The sequence below is a fragment of the Dunckerocampus dactyliophorus genome, chromosome 5, assembly GCF_027744805.1.
Source record: "Dunckerocampus dactyliophorus isolate RoL2022-P2 chromosome 5, RoL_Ddac_1.1, whole genome shotgun sequence".
Taxonomy (NCBI): domain Eukaryota; kingdom Metazoa; phylum Chordata; class Actinopteri; order Syngnathiformes; family Syngnathidae; genus Dunckerocampus; species Dunckerocampus dactyliophorus.
This window is the reverse complement of record NC_072823.1, coordinates 568,252-590,177: the sequence shown is the minus strand read 5'-3', so window position 1 is coordinate 590,177 and position 21,926 is coordinate 568,252. Positions and strand designations below refer to the sequence as shown.

Below are 21,926 nucleotides of genomic sequence, written 5' to 3'. Positions count from 1 at the left end.
CCAGGTGCCCGCCGGGGTCACGTACATTGGCATATACAGCTGTGGATGTGCAACCCCCGATGGAGTGATTTACCTCAAAAAATGGCAGTAGATGCATTTGACGTGTATGCAGAATCTTTATCTACTGTAGCTCTGCATGCGTTTGAAAATGTTGGTTGGCATTGCAAAGCTCCTTTTCAAATCAGAAAGGTCCCTATTTCCCAGAAGGCAGCATGAAAGTCTCACATTGAAAGGCTTCAATGTTTCACTACGAAGTCAAACAGGATGAGAAGTTCGTATTATTTGCACGGCTGGTGAGCAACACAAACGTGAGTGGCTTTCTGCCACAGGAGGATTGGGAGACTCATTTAGTCTTTTATCTCCAAAGCGCATGTTGAACTTGGTGGTCATCGTGCTAGCGACTGCAAGACGTGAAGCGGCGCCGGCCCCGTTTAAGGCCAGATGGTGGGAGCCGTGTCTGGAACGAGAAGCCCCCGACAGCCAAACAAGCGAGCCCCCACTCAGGTCCTCCTTTGGGGAACAGACTTATTTGTTAGTGCTGCTCTCCGTGAGTCTGGGACCACACAACGCAGGAGCTCCATTGACTGTAGCACAACAATGTCAAGTTAAAAACAAAAAGAACCTCAGCGCACGTCACTGGAGAACAGCTGTTTGGCAAAACCTGATTGTATATGTTAAATATGTACACTTTATGAGACAAACACAAGTTACATTACAATTCATGTACTGTAGATGCTGCAATGCTCTTGTCCTTCTTGACATAGACCCTATACATCCTATATGTCCTAAATGTACCTATACATCCTATATGTCCTAAATGTACCTATACTTATACATCCTATATGTCCTAAATGTACCTATACATCCTATATCCTATACATCCTATATGTCCTAAATGTACCTATACTTATACATCCTATATGTCCTAAATGTACCTATACATCCTATATGTCCTAAATGTACCTATACTTATACATCCTATATGTCCTAAATGTACCTATACATCCTATATCCTATACATCCTATATGTCCTAAATGTACCTATACTTATACATCCTATATGTCCTAAATGTACCTATACATCCTATATGTCTTAAATGTACCTATACTTATACATCCTATATGTCCTAAATGTACCTATACTTATACATCCTATATGTCCTAAATGTACCTACCTATACATCCTATATGTCCTAAATGTACCTATACTTATACATCCTATATGTCCTAAATGTACCTATACCTATACATCCTATATGTCCTAAATGTACCTATACTTATACATCCTATATGTCCTAAATGTACCTATACATCCTATATGTCCTAAATGTACCTATACTTATACATCCTATATGTCCTAAATGTACCTATACATCCTATATGTCCTAAATGTACCTATACTTATACATCCTATATGTCCTAAATGTACCTATACTTATACATCCTATCTGTCCTAAATGTACCTATACTTATACATCCTATATGTCCTAAATGTACCTATACTTATACATCCTATATGTCCTAAATGTACCTACCTATACATGCTATATGTCAGCGATATGTACCTCCAGTGTATATATATATATATATATACACAGTATATATATATACTATATTTCCTGTAGGTACGTAAGGTTTGCGTTCAACAATATGAGAGCACTTCTGGGCATGAGTGACGAACGATTGCGAAAGCGTCGTTGTTGTTTCTACCATCATGCGTTGCCAATTCACACCCCTGAAAGAATTGCTTTTGAGGCCACATGGACAGGAAGTGAGGGCCAGGATGGGTCTGATGGAGGTAAATGGAATTGTTGGGCACTGGCGGAAAATACTGCAAAATAAAAGGCTAGCTATCTGAGGTGCTAGGTAGTCCTGATGCAAGGCGAGCACAATGGGTGATGTGATAAAAATAACGATTACGACGAAAGCCTCTCAAGCCGAGCACCCTATTTAACTCCCGTAATGAGGTCTGCCGTGCAATCACCGCCTCGTGGGCCCCCCAGGGCCGCCACGGAGCCCCAACGGAGGCCCTCCACATGGCTTTTCAAAGTGCCGGTGATGGCTCCATTCAGGAAGGAGACACAGGAGGGGTTTATTTCCATCAAAGCCATCAAAGCAGTGCAGGTTGTTCTAGAAGGAGGAATAAAAACTTGCTTGGACATGAAAGCTGGCGATGCGTCTCAGCACGAAGGCGGCCCATCGCCAACGTGTGACGTCTATCTGGCAGCTACACCGCAGTCTTCTCATTGGCTTTTAGAACTGGGGGTGGGATGCAAATAATTGCTGCGGTTAACACATGAATTGTTGTTGGGGGGTGGGGGTGGCGCACTGTACAGTAGCAGCCCATCAAGTGGGATCCGTCATTCATCCCTGGTAAATATGTTGTTTGTTGATTTGTCAATGAAGGCAACCCCCCCCCACGGCCTGTTCAACAGCTCCTTGGACAAAACTTTGGCTCATTGGAAAAATGACAATAAAATTCAGTGGAAACAGAATTTTTTATGATCCCTTTTCTCTCACCAAAAGTGCTGTTTTTATCAAATTAATAACACACCCTTTCAAATGCTTTTTTCTATGTTTCCCCACAAAAAAACAAGCTTCATATCACCAGAAGGGATGAAACTTTGGCTCATGAGAAAAATGGCAGTAAAATTCAGTGGAGGTAGAAAGTCAAAAGGAATTTCTTCCCCGTGCTTTTTCCTATATTTTCACCACAAACAGCACTGCAGCAACAATTCCTGGGATCCCTATTCTCTCACAAAAAACGTTGGTTGGGTCAAATCAATATCACATTCTTTCACATGCATTTTCACCACATAAGAGAAACAACACAAGGGATTCCACTTTGGCTTATTAGGAAAGGTGGTGGTAAAATTCAGTGGAAATAAAAAGTCAACATGAACTTCTGGGATCCCTTTTCTCTCACCAATAACTTTGGTTTTATCAGATCAATAACGTTTTTCTAAATAATTTTTCCTATATTTTCAACACAAAAAAACAAGGCTATGCATTACCAGAAAGGATGAAACTTTGACTCATCAGAAAAATTGCAGTATAAAGGAATATCGGGGTTCCCTTTTCTCTCGCCACAAAAATTTGGTTTGGCAACAAAAACAACAGCGCACATCACCAGAAGAGTACCACCTGCACAATAAAGCATGGGTCCCGCGTGCTTAATGTAATGCAGCGAAAAAGATGGAGGGATTCCAAATCCTCAATCTCTAAGGTACATCCTCCTTCACAGACACTCTCCCGTTACATAAAGCATCTTTATGTATGGAATGTCCTCCTGGAACCCTCACAGAACCTTCAAATCATGTTCATATATGAAAAATGTAAACATTTCAGTAGAGATGATTATTTTGGACCCTGGGCTAAGAAGGATTATGTCCGTGTCCATTATCAGGAATTACTGGACTCCCTGGGGGAAACTGTGTATTTTTAAAACATTCTAAATTGTGGCATCCTTCACTTGTCCATCGGGCAAAATAGGGCATATTTTTATGTAAGATCAAAGCACACACACGCACTCTTAGCTCAATCTAGCATAGATGGTGATGGCGTCTGCTACAATTGGTTTGGTCCACCTCCTCTCAAGGGTACCACGCATTGGCAAAACTTCTTCCCCATTCGTGCCAAAACACTCCAGGATTTGCCTCCCCTTCCCAGCGCCTCGGACAATAATTGCTGCCAGCGCTGCTACTTTTTTGTAGGCTGCACTTTAGCATGCGGAGGGAAAGAACGCGGTTTGACGGTATTGAAGGGTGTTGAAGGCCGGAATCCCTGCCCGCTAAAGCAAAGTCATGTCGTCTCTTTGTTCAAGACAACTTTACTGTCACTGTTACAGGAACAATGACAAGCATTTGTCATTTTTTACCATCATCGCATGAGCCAGCCTTCTATGGTTTCACATTGTGGAGTCTGAGCTGCACAAACACAACGCAGTCTTGTAAAAGTCATCAACTAAAACCAATTGGCAGCAAATCCTTCCGAGGCAGCGAGGGAGGAAGGACTATCCATGCCTGCTCAAAATGTATACTAGAGCTGCATGATATCTTTTTTGTTCCAACCCACACCGATAACCTTCTGCCTTCTCAAGACTGATGTGATACCGATAACTGATAACTTTTTTAGATCTACTTTTTTAACATTTACATGTAAGTGTAGTTAGTGCACACGTGGGGGTGAGAAGGACTGCAACAAAATGAAATATGATGACATCACTACTATCAGGAGAACCAGAGTATAGAGGGGGAGGAGCCACCTGCTGCGGCCCAGCAAGGTGCACTGTATTCGGGTACACGCTACGAGCAGCCGGTGTGACGCCACGGAGGTCTCTGGCAAACCTTTTGCACTTTTCAAACGTTTCAGGTGGCTGATAAAGTTTTTTTCTGTGTTCCATGTTTTTTGTTTTGTCATTGAGGAGCATTTGGTACAACGTCCTTCCTCTTAAAGTGAATGTTTGGTCACAAGTGAGTCCTGGGGGAGTTAGGACAGGTTGTTAACGTCCCAGGCAGGAGCGCTTGGTTTGCTCACCTGCACAGGACGGGTAATCTCGCCTCATTGGAGCCTTTTTTTTAAATGATCGGTTATCAGAGCTACTTTTAATGTTTCGGATTTATCAGTATGACATCATAATTCCCCCATATTTGTCCAATAATTATTGGGCACCCCTACTTAATACCGTGCAAAAAACCCAAAAAACTACCATAGGCGGATAGTTGAGGTAAAATCAGTAAATCCTCATCAGGTGCACTGCAAAAATATCAAAAGGAATTCTTTTTGACTTCCTAGTAGGGCAGTAACGTTACATGATATCATGTTAAGGTCACGCTTCATTTTGGGTTCAGTAAAGAAACAAAATGCTTTTCAGCTTTCATGCCTTTTAAAATGAAACATACACATGTAAACGGTAATTGTAGAAATAAATACGCTCTCAAATGAACTCATAAAACTTATGACTTAATCATCTTATTCTTCTTCGGGAATTCATCCTAAAAAGAAATAAATATAAAAAGTTTATTTTTAGTCATAAGTGTGTAACGGTAAGAATTGTGTTTGTGATTATTTTATTTGAAGTAAAGCTCCTTATTGGCTGGCACCCATATAGAAGCAGAATATAGAAGCAGATAGAATAGAGCAGAGGTTAAGGTGAGGTGTGACACAGTGTGGAAGGTGTTAGCAGTGGAATCCTAGCATATTGAAGTGAGATAAAGACACCAATAATAAAGACATGCCCCCCACCCCCTCCAGGCATTAGTCATGTCCTTAGTAAGCGGGATGTGAAAGTTCGGGCCCCCACCTGCAGTGGTCAGCACAAAGGAGGAGTTTGCCAGCAGCGGAAGGCTTAGCGTCTCCCAATATGGAGAGCTGACCACAAGCTTAGCACGGCAACAAAACCCAATCAAAGTCAAGGGGAAACACCAACCAGCAGCAAATGAGTTCCTGGGAGGTCATGGAGGCGGGGTTAACAATGAAGACAACAGGGGGGTTCCAGCAAACACTTTCAATAGTGCTGATACAGTCCAGTCTGGAAGAGATGCTTTGTGTGACCGAATGTGTCCACAGCATCACATACTACATACTGCATCACATACTACACACTGCATCACATACTACATACTGCATCACATACTACACACTGCATCACATACTACATACTGCATCACATACTACACACTGCATCACATACTACATACTGCATCACATACTACACACTGCATCACATACTACACACTGCATCACATACTACATACTGCATCACATACTACACACTGCATCACATACTACATACTGCATCACATACTACAGACTGCATCACATACTACATACTGCATCACATACTACACACTGCATCACATACTACACACTGCATCACATACTACATACTGCATCACATACTACACACTGCATCACATACTACATACTGCATCACATACTACACACTGCATCACATACTACATACTGCATCACATACTACACACTGCATCACATACTACACACTGCATCACATACTACATACTGCATCACATACTACACACTGCATCACATACTACACACTGCATCACATACTACATACTGCATCACATACTACAGACTGCATCACTTACTACATACTGCATCACATACTACACACTGCATCACATACTACATACTGCATCACTTACTACATACTGCATCACTTACTACATACTGCATCACATACTACATACTGCATCACTTACTACATACTGCATCACATACTACATACTGCATCACATACTACAGACTGCATCACTTACTACATACTGCATCACTTACTACATACTGCATCACATACTACACACTGCATCACATACTACATACTGCATCACATACTACATACTGCATCACTTACTACATACTGCATCACTTACTACATACTGCATCACATACTACATACTGCATCACATACTACAGACTGCATCACATACTACAGACTGCATCACTTACTACATACTGCATCACATACTACATACTGCATCACTTACTACATACTGCATCACATACTACATACTGCATCACATACTACATCACATACTACATACTGCATCACATCACATACTACATCACATACTACACAGTGCATCACATACTTCATACTGCATCTAATACTGCATCACATACTACATACTGCATCACATACTACATACTGCATCACATACTACATCACATACTACATACTGCATCACATCACATACTACATCACATACTACACAGTGCATCACATACTACATCATATACTATATACTGCATCACATACTTTATACTGTATGAGATACTGCATCAGTAATGTTGGAACAATGTGTGTTATCTGGCTGCCAACATTGTAAGCCAGATGCTGAGAAAATCCTGTGCAGGTGAAGATGTACTATGTAATGTAGTGTACTGTAATGTAGTGCAGTGAAGTGTCATGTAATGTAGTGTAATGTAGTGCAGTGAAGAGTAATGTGATGTAGTGTGGTGTAATGTAATGTAGTGTAATGTAGTGCAGTGTAGTGTAATGTAATGTAGTGTAGTGTAATGTAATGTAGTGTAATGTAGTGCAGTGTAGTGTAGTGTAATGTCGTGTAGTGTAATGTAATGTAGTGTAATGTAGTGCAGTGTAGTGTAGTGTAATGTAGTGTAGTGTAATGTAATGTAGTGTAATATAGTGCAGTGTAGTGTAGTGTAATGTCGTGTAGTGTAATGTAATGTAGTGTAATGTAGTGCAGTGTAGTGTAGTGTAATGTCGTGTAGTGTAATGTAATGTAGTGTAATGTAGTGCAGTGTAGTGTAATGTAATGTCGTGTAGTGTAATGTAGTGTAGTGTAATGTAATGTAGTGTAGTGTAGTGTAATGTAATGTCGTGTAGTGTAATGTAGTGTAGTGTAATGTAATTTAGTGTAATGTAGTGCAGTGTAGTGTAATGTAATGTCGTGTAGTGTAATGTAGTGTAGTGTAATGTAATGTCGTGTAGTGTAATGTAATGTAGTGCAGTGTAGTATGTCGTGTAGTGAAGTGTGTCGTGTAGTATGTAGTGTAGTGTAGTGTAATGTAGTGTAGTTAAGTGTAGCATTTAGTGTAGTGAAGTGTGTAGTGAAGAATGTAGTGTAGTGTAGTGTAGTGTAGTGTAGTGTAGTGCAGTGGTCGCCAACCTTTTTTGACCCACGGACCGCCTTGTGTTCCCACAAATCTCCCGAGGTCCGGAGGTGTTCGTACATGATAGCAATCTAATGTATCTTATTTATTATGTATTGTGTAAAACTAAGACATGAATAACATCAAATTAAAAGCACAAAATGAAAACCGACCCACCATCCACCAGTTCAAGTTCCTGCCAAGTTTTTCCAGAGAGATGATTACATGGCTGTTTGACGTGTTCTAAAAGGCAGTGTGCTAGCATGAATTAACTTGAGACAAATGTGCACATTAGCACTCAATAAGTCATCCAAACTTACCTTCATGCATTCCCACATAGTATCAGCATTTGACACCAAATATGAGGTGAAATAAAAATGGTACAAATACAGTAGTAGTCTATCTGTGTAGCATGAGATAAAGTTAGCACACCCACAATGGACATGCGTCAAGTGAGACGGATGTACCAGAGAGAATCTGGCCACTTCTCAAAATAAAACAGAAAAACATGAAATAATGGAAATTATTTTTTCTTTCTGTGCTGCCCGGTACCAAATGACTCAGGAGGGTTGGGGTCCACTGGTGTAGTGTATAGTGTAATGAAGTGTAGTGTAATGTAGTGAAGTGTAGTGTAATGTACTGTAGTGTAGTGTAATGTAATGTAGTGTAGAGTAATGTAATGTAGTGTAGTGTAGTGTGTCGTGTAGTGAAGAGTAATGTAATGTAGTGTAATGTAGTGTAGTGTGTAATGTAGTGAAGTGTAATGTAATGTAGCATAGTGTGTTGTGTAGTGTAATGTAGTGAAGTGTAGTGTAATGTAGTGTAGTGTAGCATGTTGTGTCATGTAATGTAGTGTAGTATAATGTAGTGAAGTGTAGTGTAATGTAATGTAATGTAGCATAGTGTGTTGTGTAGTGTAATGTAGTGTAGTGTAGTGTAGTATGTTGTGTCGTGTAATGCATTGTAGTGTGCAGTGTGGTGTAATGTACTTAAGTGTCATGTAATGTAGTGTAGTGTAGTGTGTAGTTTAATGTAGTGAAGTGTAGTGTAGTCTAATGTAGTGTAGTGTAATGTAGTGTAGTGTGTAGTGTAATGTAGTGAAGTGCAGTGTAATGTAGTGAAGTGTCATGTAATGTAGTGAGGTGTAGTGTGTTGTGTTGTGTAGTGTAATGTAGTGTAGTGTAATGTAATGTAGTGTAGTGTAGTGTGTTGTGTAGTATAATGTAGTGAAGTGTAGTATAATGTAATGTAGTGTAGTGTGTTGTGTAGTGTAATGTAGTGTAGTGTAGTGTAGTGTAGTGTTGTGTCGTGTAATGTAGTATAGTGTAGTGTGCAGTGTAGTGTAATGTAGTGTAGTGTAGTGTGTACTGTAATGTAGTGAAGTGTAGTGTAATGTAATGTAGTGTCGTGTGTTGTGTAGTTTAATGTGGTGTAGTGAAGTGAAGTGTAGTGTCGTGTAATGTAGTGTAGTGTAGTGTGTTGTGTAGTGTAATGTAGTGTAGTGTGTACTGTAATGTAGTGAAGTGTAGTGTAATGTAATGTAGTGTAGTGTTTTGTGTAGTGTAATGTAGTGTAGTGTAGTGTAGTGTCGTGTAATGTAGTGTAGTGTAGTGTGCAGTGTAGTGTAATGTAGTGTAGTGTAGTGTGTACTGTAATGTAGTGAAGTGTAGTGTAATGTAATGTAGTGTCGTGTGTTGTGTAGTGTAATGTGGTGTAGTGAAGTGAAGTGTAGTGTCGTGTAATGTAGTGTAGTGTAGTGTAATGTAGTGTAGTGTACAGTGTAATGTAGTGAAGTGTAGTGTAATGTAATGTAATGTAGTGTAGTGAAGTGTAGTGTCGTGTAATGTAGTGTAGTGTAGTGTGTAGTATAATGTAGTGTAGTGTAGTGTGCTGTGTAGTGTAATGTAGTGTAGTGTAGTGAAGTGTAGTGTCCTGTAATGTAGTGTAGTGTAGAGTGTAGTGTAATGTAATGAAGTGTAGTGTAATGTAGTGAAGTGTAGTGTAGTGTAATGTAATGTAGTGTAGTGTGTTGTGTAGTGTCATGTAGTGTAGCGTAGTGTAGTGTAATATAGTGAAGTTTAGTGTAATGTAATGTAGTGTAGTGTGTTGTGTAGTGTAATGTAATGTAATGTAGTGTAGTGAAGTGTAGTGTAGTGTAGTGTGTAGTGTAATGTAGTGTAGTGTAGTGTGCTGTGTAGTGTAATGTAGTGTAGTGTAGTGAAGTGTAGTGTCCTGTAATGTAGTGTAGTGTAGAGTGTAGTGTAATGTAGTGTAGTGTAGTGTAGTGTAATGTAATGTAGTGTAGTGTGTTGTGTAGTGTCATGTAGTATAGTGTAGTGTAATGTAGTGAAGTTTAGTGTAATGTAATGTAGTGTAGTGTAGTGTGTTGTGTAGTGTAATGTAGTGTAGTGTAGTGAAGTGAAGTGTAGTGTCTTGTAATGTAGTGTAGTGTAGTGTGTTGTGTAGTGTCATGTAGTGTAGTGTAATGTAATGTAGTGTCGTGTAGTGTGTTGTGTAGTGTAATGTAGTGTAGTGTAGTGTCGTGTCGTGTAATGTAGTGTAGTGTAGTGTGCAGTGTAGTGTAATGTAGTATAGTGTAGTGTGTACTGTAATGTAGTGAAGTGTAGTGTAATGTAATGTAGTGTTGTGTGTTGTGTAGTGTAATGTGGTGTAGTGAAGTGTAGTGTCGTGTAATGTAGTGTAGTGTAGTGTGTAGTGTAATGTAGTGTAGTGTAGTGTGCTGTGTAGTGTAATGTTGTGTAGTGTAGTGTGCTGTGTAGTGTAATGTAGTGTAGTGTAGTGAAGTGTAGTGTCCTGTAACGTAGTGTAGTGTATAGTGTAGTGTAATGTAATGTAGTGTAGTGTGTTGTGTAGTGTCATGTAGTGTAGTGTAATGTAATGTAGTGTAGTGTAGTGTGTTGTGTAGTGTAATGTAGTGTAGTGTAGTGAAGTGAAGTGTAGTGTCTTGTAATGTAGTGTAGTGTAGTGTGTTGTGTAGTGTCATGTAGTGTAGTGTAATGTAATGTAGTGTCGTGTAGTGTGTTGTGTAGTGTAATGTAGTGTAGTGTCGTGTAATGTAGTATAGTGTAGTGTGCAGTGTAGTGTAATGTAGTGTAGTGTAGTGTGTACTGTAATGTAGTGAAGTGTAGTGTCATGTAATGTAGTGTAGTGTGTTGTGTAATGTAATGTGGTGTAGTGAAGTGAAGTGTAGTGTCGTGTAATGTAGTGTAGTGTAGTGTGTTGTGTAGTGTAATGTAGTGTAGTGTGTAGTGTAATGTAGTGAAGTGTAGTGTCCTGTAATGTAGTGTAGTGTAGAGTGTAGTGTAATGTAGTGAAGTGTAGTGTAATGTAGTGAAGTGTAATGTAGTGTAGTGTAGTGTAATGTAGTGAAGTGTAGTGTAGTGTAATGTAATGTAGTGTAGTGTAGTGTAATGTAGTGAAGTTTAGTGTAATGTAATGTAGTGTAGTGTAGTGTGTTGTGTAGTGTAATGTAGTGTAGTGTAGTGAAGTGTAGTGTCCTGTAATGTAGTGTAGTGTAGTTTGTTGTGCAGTGTAATGTAGTGTAGTGTAATGTAATGTAGTGTAGTGTAGTGTGTTGTGTAGTGTAATGTAGTGTAGTGTAGTGTAGTGTGTTGTGTAGTGTAATGTAGTGAAGTGTAGTGTAGTGTGTTGTGTAGTGTAATGTAGTGTAGTGTAGTGTCGTGTAATGTAGTATAGTGTAGTGTGCAGTGTAGTGTAATGTAGTGTAGTGTAGTGTGTACTGTAATGTAGTGAAGTGTAGTGTCATGTAGTAATGTAGTGTAGTGTGTTGTGTAGTGTAATGTGGTGTAGTGAAGTGAAGTGTAGTGTAGTGTAATGTAGTGAAGTGTAGTGTCCTGTAATGTAGTGTAGTGTAGAGTGTAGTGTAATGTAGTGAAGTGTAGTGTCCTGTAATGTAGTGTAGTGTAGTGTGTAGTGTAATGTAGTGAAGTGTAGTGTCCTGTAATGTAGTGTAGTGTAGAGTGTAGTGTAATGTAATGTAGTGTAGTGTAGTGTGTTGTGTAGTGTAATGTAGTGAAGTGTATTGTAATGTAATGTAGTGTAGTGTGTTGTGTAGTGTAATGTAGTGTAGTGTAGTGTGTTGTGTAGTGTAATGTAGTGAAGTGTAGTGTAGTGTGTTGTGTAGTGTAATGTAGTGTAGTGTAGTGTAGTGTCGTGTAATGTAGTATAGTGTAGTGTGCAGTGTAGTGTAATGTAGTGTAGTGTAGTGTGTACTGTAATGTAGTGAAGTGTAGTGTCATGTAGTAATGTAGTGTAGTGTGTTGTGTAGTGTAATGTGGTGTAGTGAAGTGAAGTGTAGTGTCGTGTAATGTAGTGTAGTGTAGTGTGTTGTGTAGTGTAATGTAGTGTAGTGTGTAGTGTAATGTAGTGAAGTGTAGTGTCCTGTAATGTAGTGTAGTATAGAGTGTAGTGTAATGTAGTGAAGTGTAGTGTAGTGTAATGTAATGTAGTGTAGTGAAGTGTAATGTAGTGAAGTGTAGTGTAGTGTAATGTAGTGAAGTTTAGTGTAATGTAATGTAGTGTAGTGTAGTGTGTTGTGTAGTGTAATGTAGTGTAGTGTAGTGAAGTGAAGTGTAGTGTCCTGTAATGTAGTGTAGTGTAGTGTGTTGTGTAGTGTAATGTAGTGTAGTGTAATGTAATGTAGTGTTGTGTGTTGTGTAGTGTAATGTAGTGTAGTGTAGTGTAGTGTGTTGTGTAGTGTAATGTAGTGAAGTGTAGTGTAATGTAATGTAGTGTAGTGTGTTGTGTAGTGTAATGTAGTGTAGTGTGTTGTGTAGTGTAATGTAGTATAGTGTAGTGTGCAGTGTAGTGTAATGTAGTGCAGTGTAGTGTAGTGTAGTGTAGTGTAGTGTCGTGTAATGTAGTATAGTGTAGTGTAATGTAGTGTATTATGAAGTGCACAATGCATGCCTCCTGCTGCTTCCCTCCCCACCCCCTGGGTCCCCCTCCCTTCCCTCCACCTGTGTCTGCTGGGAAAGGACATCATCATCATCATCATCATCATCATCATCATCGTCATCATCACACACGAGGGTCCTCATCAAAAACCATCACCCCTCTCTCCTGTCATATAGATGATCTTTGACTGGCAACTTTGCAGAAGGTACTTAAAAACAGCAGAGCACTCCTGTCATATAGATGATCTTTGACTCACATTTTTACAGTAGGTCCTTAAAAACAGTAAAAGTCTTCTGTCATATAGAGGATCTTTGACTGGCGTTTTTGCAGTATCGGTCTTTAAAAACAGTAAAAGTCCCCTGTCACAGAGAGGATCTTTGACTCCTTGTGCAGTAGGTTCTTAAAAACAGCAGAGGCGGGTCCTGACCCCCGATCCACAGCCCCCAGTCTACAATGAGGCCTCAGTGGCAGAAAACTCAATCAAAGGGAGGCTCTCCATCTCCAAAGCCTCCATTGTCTCCCAAAGGCGTCCCCACACAGCATGCTGGTCTTACATGGAACACTGTAAGAGGACTTGCTCATTACCGCCCGTCCCCGGCTCCACTTCGTCTCTTTTGTCCGGCTGACAGAATAATCCAGCTAGAGTTCACGTTGATGGAAAAGGAGAAAACACGTAGGAAAATGGAAGAAGGAGCTGTCACCTGGTGACCACTTTACATGACTGATAGACACCACGGCACAATGTGAGCGTGCGTGCGTGCGTGCGTGGGTGCGTGCGCGTTCCAATTAACACATAAAGAAAGCACCATACAGTCACCCCCACCCACACCCTCCTCCTTCGGCCATTGAGATGCTGCAGGTGAATACAAATCATTTCCCCTCCGCTGCTTTCCAAAAGAAGCACACCATCCAATTTCACTCACACAGGACCCAAACAATGGTGCTTTCAAAGTGTGGGAAAAATCCAAATCACGCCGTTTGCACAGTGAAGGACACAAAGCACACTTCTTTGAAAATACTAAGTAACTCATATCATATCTCATAGAACTTATTTGCTTGCTTTGTCCACTGAAAAGAACCTCTTCTAGCACGCCTCACGCCGGCAAAACAATACATACCATAGCTTTAAATCAGGGGGGTCCGATGTGCAGCCCCCGCCGCATTCCAACAATATCATTCAACAGCAAAACAACAGCAGCAAAAATGGAAAAATCTGCAGTAATTTGACAAGAATAAAGTAAATATATAAAAAAAAAAGTCATCCTTTAATGAGAAAAGGTGGTCATTTCTGAGAATAACGTCGTAACATCAGGAGGAAAAACAACATCACTTTGGTAGCATAGCGTTGACATTTGAAAGAAAAAAGGCCTTATTTGGTCATTTCTTTCATCTGGGAATTATTTTTCCTCATGATTTTATTCCCATCATATTTTGACTTTATTCTCAGAATATTATAACTTTTGCCATTTCCAAAAATACAACCTGAGTTGTTGTTTGGTTTGTGTCTCATAATATTGCGACTTTTAAAAAATCACTATTTTTTTCTTTCGTAATTCTTTCTTTTTATTTTTCCACTTATTTCAACTTTCTTCTTGTCAATTGTTTTCTTGTAATTATGGCTTTATTTCCATAATATTTTCTCTTTTTCCACAACCTAATTCTCTAAAAAAAATACTTTATTTGTTGTTTTGTTTGTGTCTCATGATGTATCTATTTTTTTAATATCTTATTTTTCTTTAATATTTCAAGTTATGCTACATTCAAATGATACATCATCTGTACTTCTGTGAAGAAGGTGTCGGACGTTTCGCTCCTCATCCGAAGAGCTTCGTCAGCGAACTAATAAGTGCTGGTAGCTTAGGCCTTAAATACAGTAAGAGTGGGCGGAATTGGTGTGCCAACACCCTCCTCCTATTGGTTCGTTACACTAAGCCTGGGCGGAGTAGTGGTATAATCCTATCCTGTTATTAACACCTCCGATAAAAGGGAAGTTTCGTTGGGTATGAACGACTCTGATATTGGCTCGTTAGCATCTATTGTTCTGGCTCGGCCCTGGCTCCACCTCATTTGCAAGACTAAGAGCTGTGGGTTTTGGTCTCAGTAACCTGCTGAACACAGGGTCCAAATTAAACCTCAAACCACCATTCCGATTCAATGATGGGTTCTGTTGTTTGACAAAAATAGCTTCCTTTACTCCTCTTTCAAACCATCTGTTTTCTTTGGCCAAAATCTTTAAATCGCTGTCCTCAAAAGAGTGATTGGTAGCTTTCAGGTGTAGATGTACTGCTGATTGAGGACCACTAGAATTGTCCCTGCGATGTTGATAAAGCCTTTTTTGGAGCATTTGCTTAGTTTCCCCAATGTAGTGCTCTTTGCATTCCTCATCTTTACAGTGGATGGAATAGACCACATTGCTTTGTTTCTGGTTTGGAGCCTTGTCTTTAGGATGCACTCATTTTTGTCTCAGGGTATTTACTGGTTTGAAATAGGTAGGAATTTTGTGTTGCCATAAGATCCTCTGGAGTTTTTCGGAGACCCCCGCTACATAAGGGACTACCACTCCTCTCCTTTTTGCTTCTGTGGGCTTTTGGGTTTCTTTCCCTACTCTCTTCTTTTGACATTTGTTAAAAGCCCACCGCGGGTACCCACAGGTTGAGAGCGCTCTCTGGACATGTTGTGTCTCCTTTTTCTTTCCCTCAGCACTAGTTGGTATTTGTTCCGCTCTATGTTGGAGGGTCCTAATAACCCCTAGTTTATGTTGTAGTGGATGGTTTGATTCAAAAAGCAGGTATTGGTCAGTGTGTGTGGCCTTTCTAAAAAGGCTTTATCAACATCGCAGGGACAATGCTAGTGGTCCTCAATCAGCAGTACATCTACACCTTAAAGCTACCAATCACTCTTTTGAGGACAGCGAGGTAAAGATTTTGGCCAAAGAAAACAGATGGTTTGAAAGAGGAGTAAAGGAAGCTATTTTTGTCAAACAACAGAACCCATCATTGAATCGGAATGGTGGTTTGAGGTTTAATTTGGACCCTGTGTTCAGCAGGTTACTGAGACCAAAACCCACAGCTCTTAGTCTTGCAAATGAGGTAGAGCCAGGGCCGAGCCAGAACAATAGATGCTAACAAGCCAGTATCAGAGTCGTTCATACCCAATTCAGGGAGCGACACCTCCCTTTTATCGGAGGTGTTAATAACAGGATAGGATTATACCACTACTCCGCCCAGGCTTAGTGTAAGGAACCAATAGGAGGAGGGTGTTGGCACACCAATTCCGCCCACACTTACTGTATTTAAGGCCTAGGCTACAAGCACTTGTTAGTTCGCTGACGAAGCTCTTTGGATGAGGAGTGAAACGTCCGACACCTTCTTCACAGAAGTACAGATGACGTCTCAAGAAGCCTTTTCCTCGATGGACAACTCCTGTACGACTGAGAGCCTACACAGATTCAAATGATACAATTTTTCCTCATAATATTTTCACTTTATTTTTACTTTAACTAGCGTTAAGGTTAACTAACTAACTAACTAACCTTAACTAGTGCTTCTGTTTTCCATTCTGCCTGAATGAGTTTATTTACGACTACTTTAAGAAACAGCACAGCCTTGTGTTGCCATTAAAAAGCTCCAATTAAGAAGTTCAATGAAAAAACCTTTCGGCAGGCACCCACGTGGCGTGCATGACTGAAATTAAAATGCTGAGTGAGCGAGCTTCCTCGTGGAGGTAAACATTCCTCACGCTGTTGCGGACAATCCAAACGAATGTGACAAAACTGTTGAGCGGCACAAACAGCGAGCCTCTTTCAGCCGCGGATTGGTAGACGTCCATCCATCCCACGGGTGCAGCTGATGAAATTGAAATGTTTTGTGTCTTCTTTTGTGGCGTTAATAAAAATAACAACAGGAGTTTTGCAGTTATTTGCTTTTCTAGAGCAAACATCGGGTGGGAGCGTTTACGGTCTAGTCGCAATCTTTCACACTCACTTCTCAGCAGCTTTCTCACGTGGAATCAGAAAAGACGACATGATATCAGGAAGCGAATGAATGAATGAATGAATGGATGACGTGTTCTAGGAGAGGTAATACCAAGATGAAGGACCTGCAGCATGAACTTTCTCCTCCACCCTCCTTGAAGACGGAGGACACCCGAGGGGCCCTCCGTCGACATCGCCGGCGTCACTCAGCTCAGGCACTCATGCGCTTGTTTGCTCTGACACGCCGGTGGCGTCTCTGCCAAGCAAGCACGCATCGCCTTCTTCTCAACACAAATACCACCACACCACACGCATCTGAGCGACGCCTGGCTCGTCTCACGGAGACGTCCCGCAGACATGTTGACGGGCACCCGGGGCCCTCTGCCAACGTACCGGTCCACCTGCTCACTAGCGGAACCTTCAGTAGATCTCTGATTGGGAACCACTGACATCACACCTCCGATGGCTTCAAGCCATAAACCAAACCTGGTCTCGCCTCAGCTGCCTCGGGCACCTCCTGTCAGCTACGACACGCAAGCGGTATGAAGATGGCTTCCAAGTTTAGCCTGGTGGAGCACAAAGGAGCCAGAAGAAAATGTCCTGTATGAGACAGGGGTGTCCAAAGTGCGGCAGCCACATTCTAAATACATCATTTAACAGAAAACTAAAACAAACAGCTAACGTGGACAAACCAGCACTAGTTTGACAAGAATAAAGTCCAAATATTATGAGACACTTAAAAGTGAACTTTTTTTTGTGAAAATATGATGGCAATAAAGTTAGAATTTGCACCAAGACAGTTGAAATAGTCATAGTATGTGGAAAAATAATGTTTTAGTAGCACACAGTTGGAATATTGAAGATGTTATTTCAGTTGGAAGATCATGAAAAACAAACTCAATAAAGTTGAGATTTTTGGAAAAGTGAAAATATGATGGGAGTACAATAAAACTGGAAAAAGATGTTATTTTATAACGAACAAATAAAACAACAAATAATGTTCTAATTTTAAAACATTAGGTTGGAGTTATGAGAATGAAGTCAAAATATTCTGGGAGTATTAAAGTCATAATTATGAGATGAAAGTTTACAAGAAAAAGTAAACAACAAGAGCAGAAATGAAAAAAAAACTACTTTAATTTTCGGAGAATAAAGTCAAAATATTAAGGGGAAAAAAGGTGTGATCTCACAACAAAAAATGTGAATTGTACAAGAATAACCTGTTAATGCTGAAAGTCTTAAGATTATAAAAACTAACTAAACAAAATATAGTTGACAAAAAGAGCAAAGAGTGACGTTGATATTAATAATAGTCTTTTTCAGCAAGCATCAGTTCCGTTGTCTAAGTCGCTACTTTTTTCTTCAACTTTGAACCGTGCGGCTAATTTATGGTTCCATTCTCATCTCTTCGGAACTATTACTAATTGTTTAATTTCGGTGCCGCTCATGGCAAATAAAGAGCTGACTGGTCCCGGGATGGACTCGTGACACATGCCGCTCATAAACGCACACATCGGGTTTTTCCTGGGAATGTAGTGGGAGTGGCTTACACACCAGAATCCACGTCATACGACACCTCTTTCTTGAACTACGTACAACTTGTTACCAAAGTGGCATCCTTTCATGTTTCACTATGCAGCCCTCGCCGTAAGAAGTTTTGGAGCACAGATGAACGTTGTGGTCCAAGTCCTTCATCGTCCAGGGCTTGGCGAGCTATCATGTTGCTCATATGTCATCTGACTCCAGCTGCTCGCTGCTTACTTCTCCCAGCCATGCAGCATCCAAACAAACAGCGACTACGGATCTAAACACCAAACCTCTGCAGCCTCGTCTCCTATTGGACCACCGCAGATCCAAATGTGGCCACAATGTCCCGTTTCACGCCTGGCTGGCTTTCAAACAGCACAGTCAGAGCCCCGTGCAAGCCGGCCCATTGGAAAGTGTAGACTCAGCCTCTGTGGCCGGAAGCTGTGCTGCTATTGAAGCGCCCGTCCACACATAACATGCAGCGACAAAAGAGAAAGTGAGAGAATGACACAACAAAGCCCACAGACAGGCTAAGAAGCGTTCAAACGGAGCCAAAGGACGACCAGAACGGTGGCCACGGATGCGATCCAAGCCGTCACATCCTTCTCATTCCGCGCTCAGCTGTGCGTGCCGCCTCCCGGGCTCGTCCCGAGGTGCCATCCTGTCGTCACACTCGGCCGCGTCTTGGACATTTACGCCACTCGCTCACCTCCGCTCGTGGAGAATTAGCTCTGCCTCCTGGAGAATCCCACACGTGCTTCAAGTGCATGGATGGTTCCAATCTTTACTGCTTCATCCTGAAACTGGCATCTACCTACCTGCTATCACTAACTACTCATCACCGCTATCATAGCAGTGTCACCCATAACTAGTCATCATCTAGCTGATATCACACCAATGTCAAAACCCATTGAAAGTTATTTTCGATCTGGTATCATATCAGTATTATTTATCGTTGGTATCACAGCAGTCACTGGTGTCGCATCAATATCACCCATCATGTGTAACACAGTATCACCTATCATGCCTCGTTATCTAATCTCTATCACATCATTATTGACAACCACAGGTATCACACTGGGCGGCACGGTGGTCTAGTGGTTAGCATGTTGGCCAACACAGTAACAGTCTGGAGATGGAAGACCTGGGTTGGATTCTCCCTTGGGCATTTCTGTGTGGAGTTTGCATGTTCTCCCCGTGTGTGGGGGGGTTTCCTCCCACATCCCAAAAACATGCATGTTAGCTTCATTGGAGACTCTAAATGGTCCATAGGTATGAATGTGAGTGGTTGTCTATATGTGCCCTGCCATTGGCTGGACACCAGTCCAGGGTGCACCCCGCCTGTCGCCCCAAGTCAGCTGGGATAGGCTCCAGCATGCCCCTGCGAACCCTAATGAGGATGAAGCGGTATAGAAAATGGATGGATGGAAGGTATCATATTATCAGTCCTCCCTGATTACTGATATCACACCAGTATTGCTCATCACTGGTATCATATCATATCCGTATTAACCACCACTAGTCTATCTGGTATCATGTGACTGATATCATATCATATCATGTATGATATCATTCTCTGATATCATACATCCGTATTACCGACCACTAGTCCTTATCTATCTGGTATCATGTGACTGATATCATACATCCGTATTACCAACCACTAGTCCTTATCTATCTGTTATCATGTGACTGATATCATACATCCGTATTATCGACCACTAGTCCTTATCTATCTGGTATCATTTGACTGATATCATACATCCGTATTACCGACCACTAGTCCTTATCTATCTGGTATCATATCAGTATTGCTAATTAATGGTAGTATTTGTCATCACTGGTATCTAGTCAGTATCGCCCACGACTAGTCTGATATCATACCAAGAAAGACCAATAAAAGGTCTTATCGATCTGGTATCATATGGGTATTATCCATCACTGGTGTCAAATCTGCAGTCCACATCACCAGCCCTAAAGTAATTACGATCATATCAGTATCGCCCATCACAGGTGTCATACCAATACACAACACAAGTCATGATCTATCTGCTATGATATCAGTAACTGCAGTCAGAAGTATTATGTACAGTGTGGAGCCTGTTGATATGATATCAGCACATCAGCATCATGGAGGAAGTAGTTTGGAGCAGACGAGAGGAGACCTTTGCCAGCGACGCCACACAGACTGATGCTTGTGCGATGGCACGCGGTGAGAGGGGGTTAGGTGGGGGGCACACGCCGCTGAAGGGAACAGTCGCTTCCGAAAGGCCGCCGTGTTTTGGAAAATGATGATGTTGCAGAGTGACACAAAAACAACAACAAAAACGTACCAGAAAAGTCGTCCTCTGAGCCGTGTGGCAGCCGTCCACCACTCGGTCTCCTTCAGCCTGCAGAAAAAGCAGCATCACGCAGGTATCAGCCTGTCTCCATGCAACTCCCTCATTCACCATGTCATCAACAGCAACAAGCCATAGCAACCACGCTGACAAACACTACACGCATATGTCTGATATCATTTAGCCCAGTTTCATTCTTTTGTCAATATTGAATGAATACCACAGCGTCTGATATCATTGTACACCTGATTTAAATAATGTATGATTATTTGATGAATACCACAATTTCTGATAAGTTTTTTCCATGATGGAATGTGTCTGGCACATTGATCCATGTATCATTATTATTATTATTATTATTATTATTATTATTATTATTATTATTATTATTATTATTATTATGTTATAAAGACCTCATTGTCGATACACATTTTTTCATGAACTCATTCATCTATTATTGTTTAATATCAGTATGTGATATCATTTACGTTGATGTCAGGTTTATATTCCGTATTTATTTACTTGTTACGTAATAATGTCAGTATTTTACTCCTGTATTTATTTCTTCTTGCATTAGCGAATGAGCCACAGTTGTCCTTCGCATACTGCGTTTTTTTGGAAATGAATGAATGAATAAATGATGGCTGCTTGGTGGTAGACTTTGGTGTATCATTGGTCCAAACCTACAGTATGTACTGTAAATCCAAGTGATATGTAGCATTGTGCTCACTAGGTGGCAGTAATGACACAAAACATTGAGACGTTAGCTTACAAGGCATTAGCTTAACACTGCGTGAAGCCGTGAAGTCAGCCATGGCTTGTCCCACATGATAGAGTGACAAAAAAGTTATACTCCCATCCTGTGTGGAAGTGGTACATTTGTCTTGCTCAGCAGCTGGCAGTAGAAATGTGGTGTAACCAATGAATAACAGGAGTGTAAAGTGACTATAGTGGTGGTACAATCTTGTTAAAAAACATATTTAGAAGTCACAAACAGGTTTTCTATGCTCTAACTATCACGGTGGGGCCTGGAACCAGTGAAGCGCTGTAAACAAGGGACGACTGTATGACACTTTCTTATTCTTCCCTCTCCTAAATGAGAGGATTTACGGTACAGTACGTGCTTCCCTCCATTGCCACCATCATCACTTGTCTCCTCCACTGACCTTTCCCTTCCTGCCCGGTGTTTTATTTTTCAAGTTGAAGAGCAAGAAGCCATGCGGGCCACGTGACGTGTCGTTGAAGGTCTGCAAGATAGATGATAGCGTGTAAGCTTTGACCTTCACCCTCCGAATAAGTCCTGGAAGTCGTGACAAAACATCACTCCAACCTCACGCTAGTCGACACATCAAATGATAAGATGGACATCAGTCCAATGTACTTCTTATCCACCTTACTATGATTGCAATAAAAAGCCAGTGTGTTTTTAACGCTGCACTAAAGAGGAATGCCGCCACACGACCACAGGACAGCACCCAGGGGAGTTGCAGTACACCCTGCCCAACTGAGGG

At 41.0% G+C, this 21,926-nt stretch overlaps 1 protein-coding gene across 21 annotated transcripts in view; it reads right to left on the bottom strand.

The window, feature by feature from the left end:
• The window catches only part of LOC129180975 (neuronal cell adhesion molecule-like), a 110,365-nt gene that overhangs the window by 45,069 nt on the left and 43,370 nt on the right, over positions 1-21,926 (bottom strand). For 17 of the 21 annotated variants that reach the window (XM_054775458.1, XM_054775469.1, XM_054775466.1 and 14 more), the window contains one exon: positions 20,410-20,466. The exons of 3 other annotated variants lie outside the window; for them this stretch is intronic. In XM_054775458.1, the coding sequence (XP_054631433.1) occupies positions 20,410-20,466 (57 nt within the window). Of the gene's footprint in view, positions 1-20,409; positions 20,467-21,581; positions 21,819-21,926 lie in introns of those variants that run through there. One more of the 21 variants, XM_054775472.1, reaches the window with a different exon arrangement.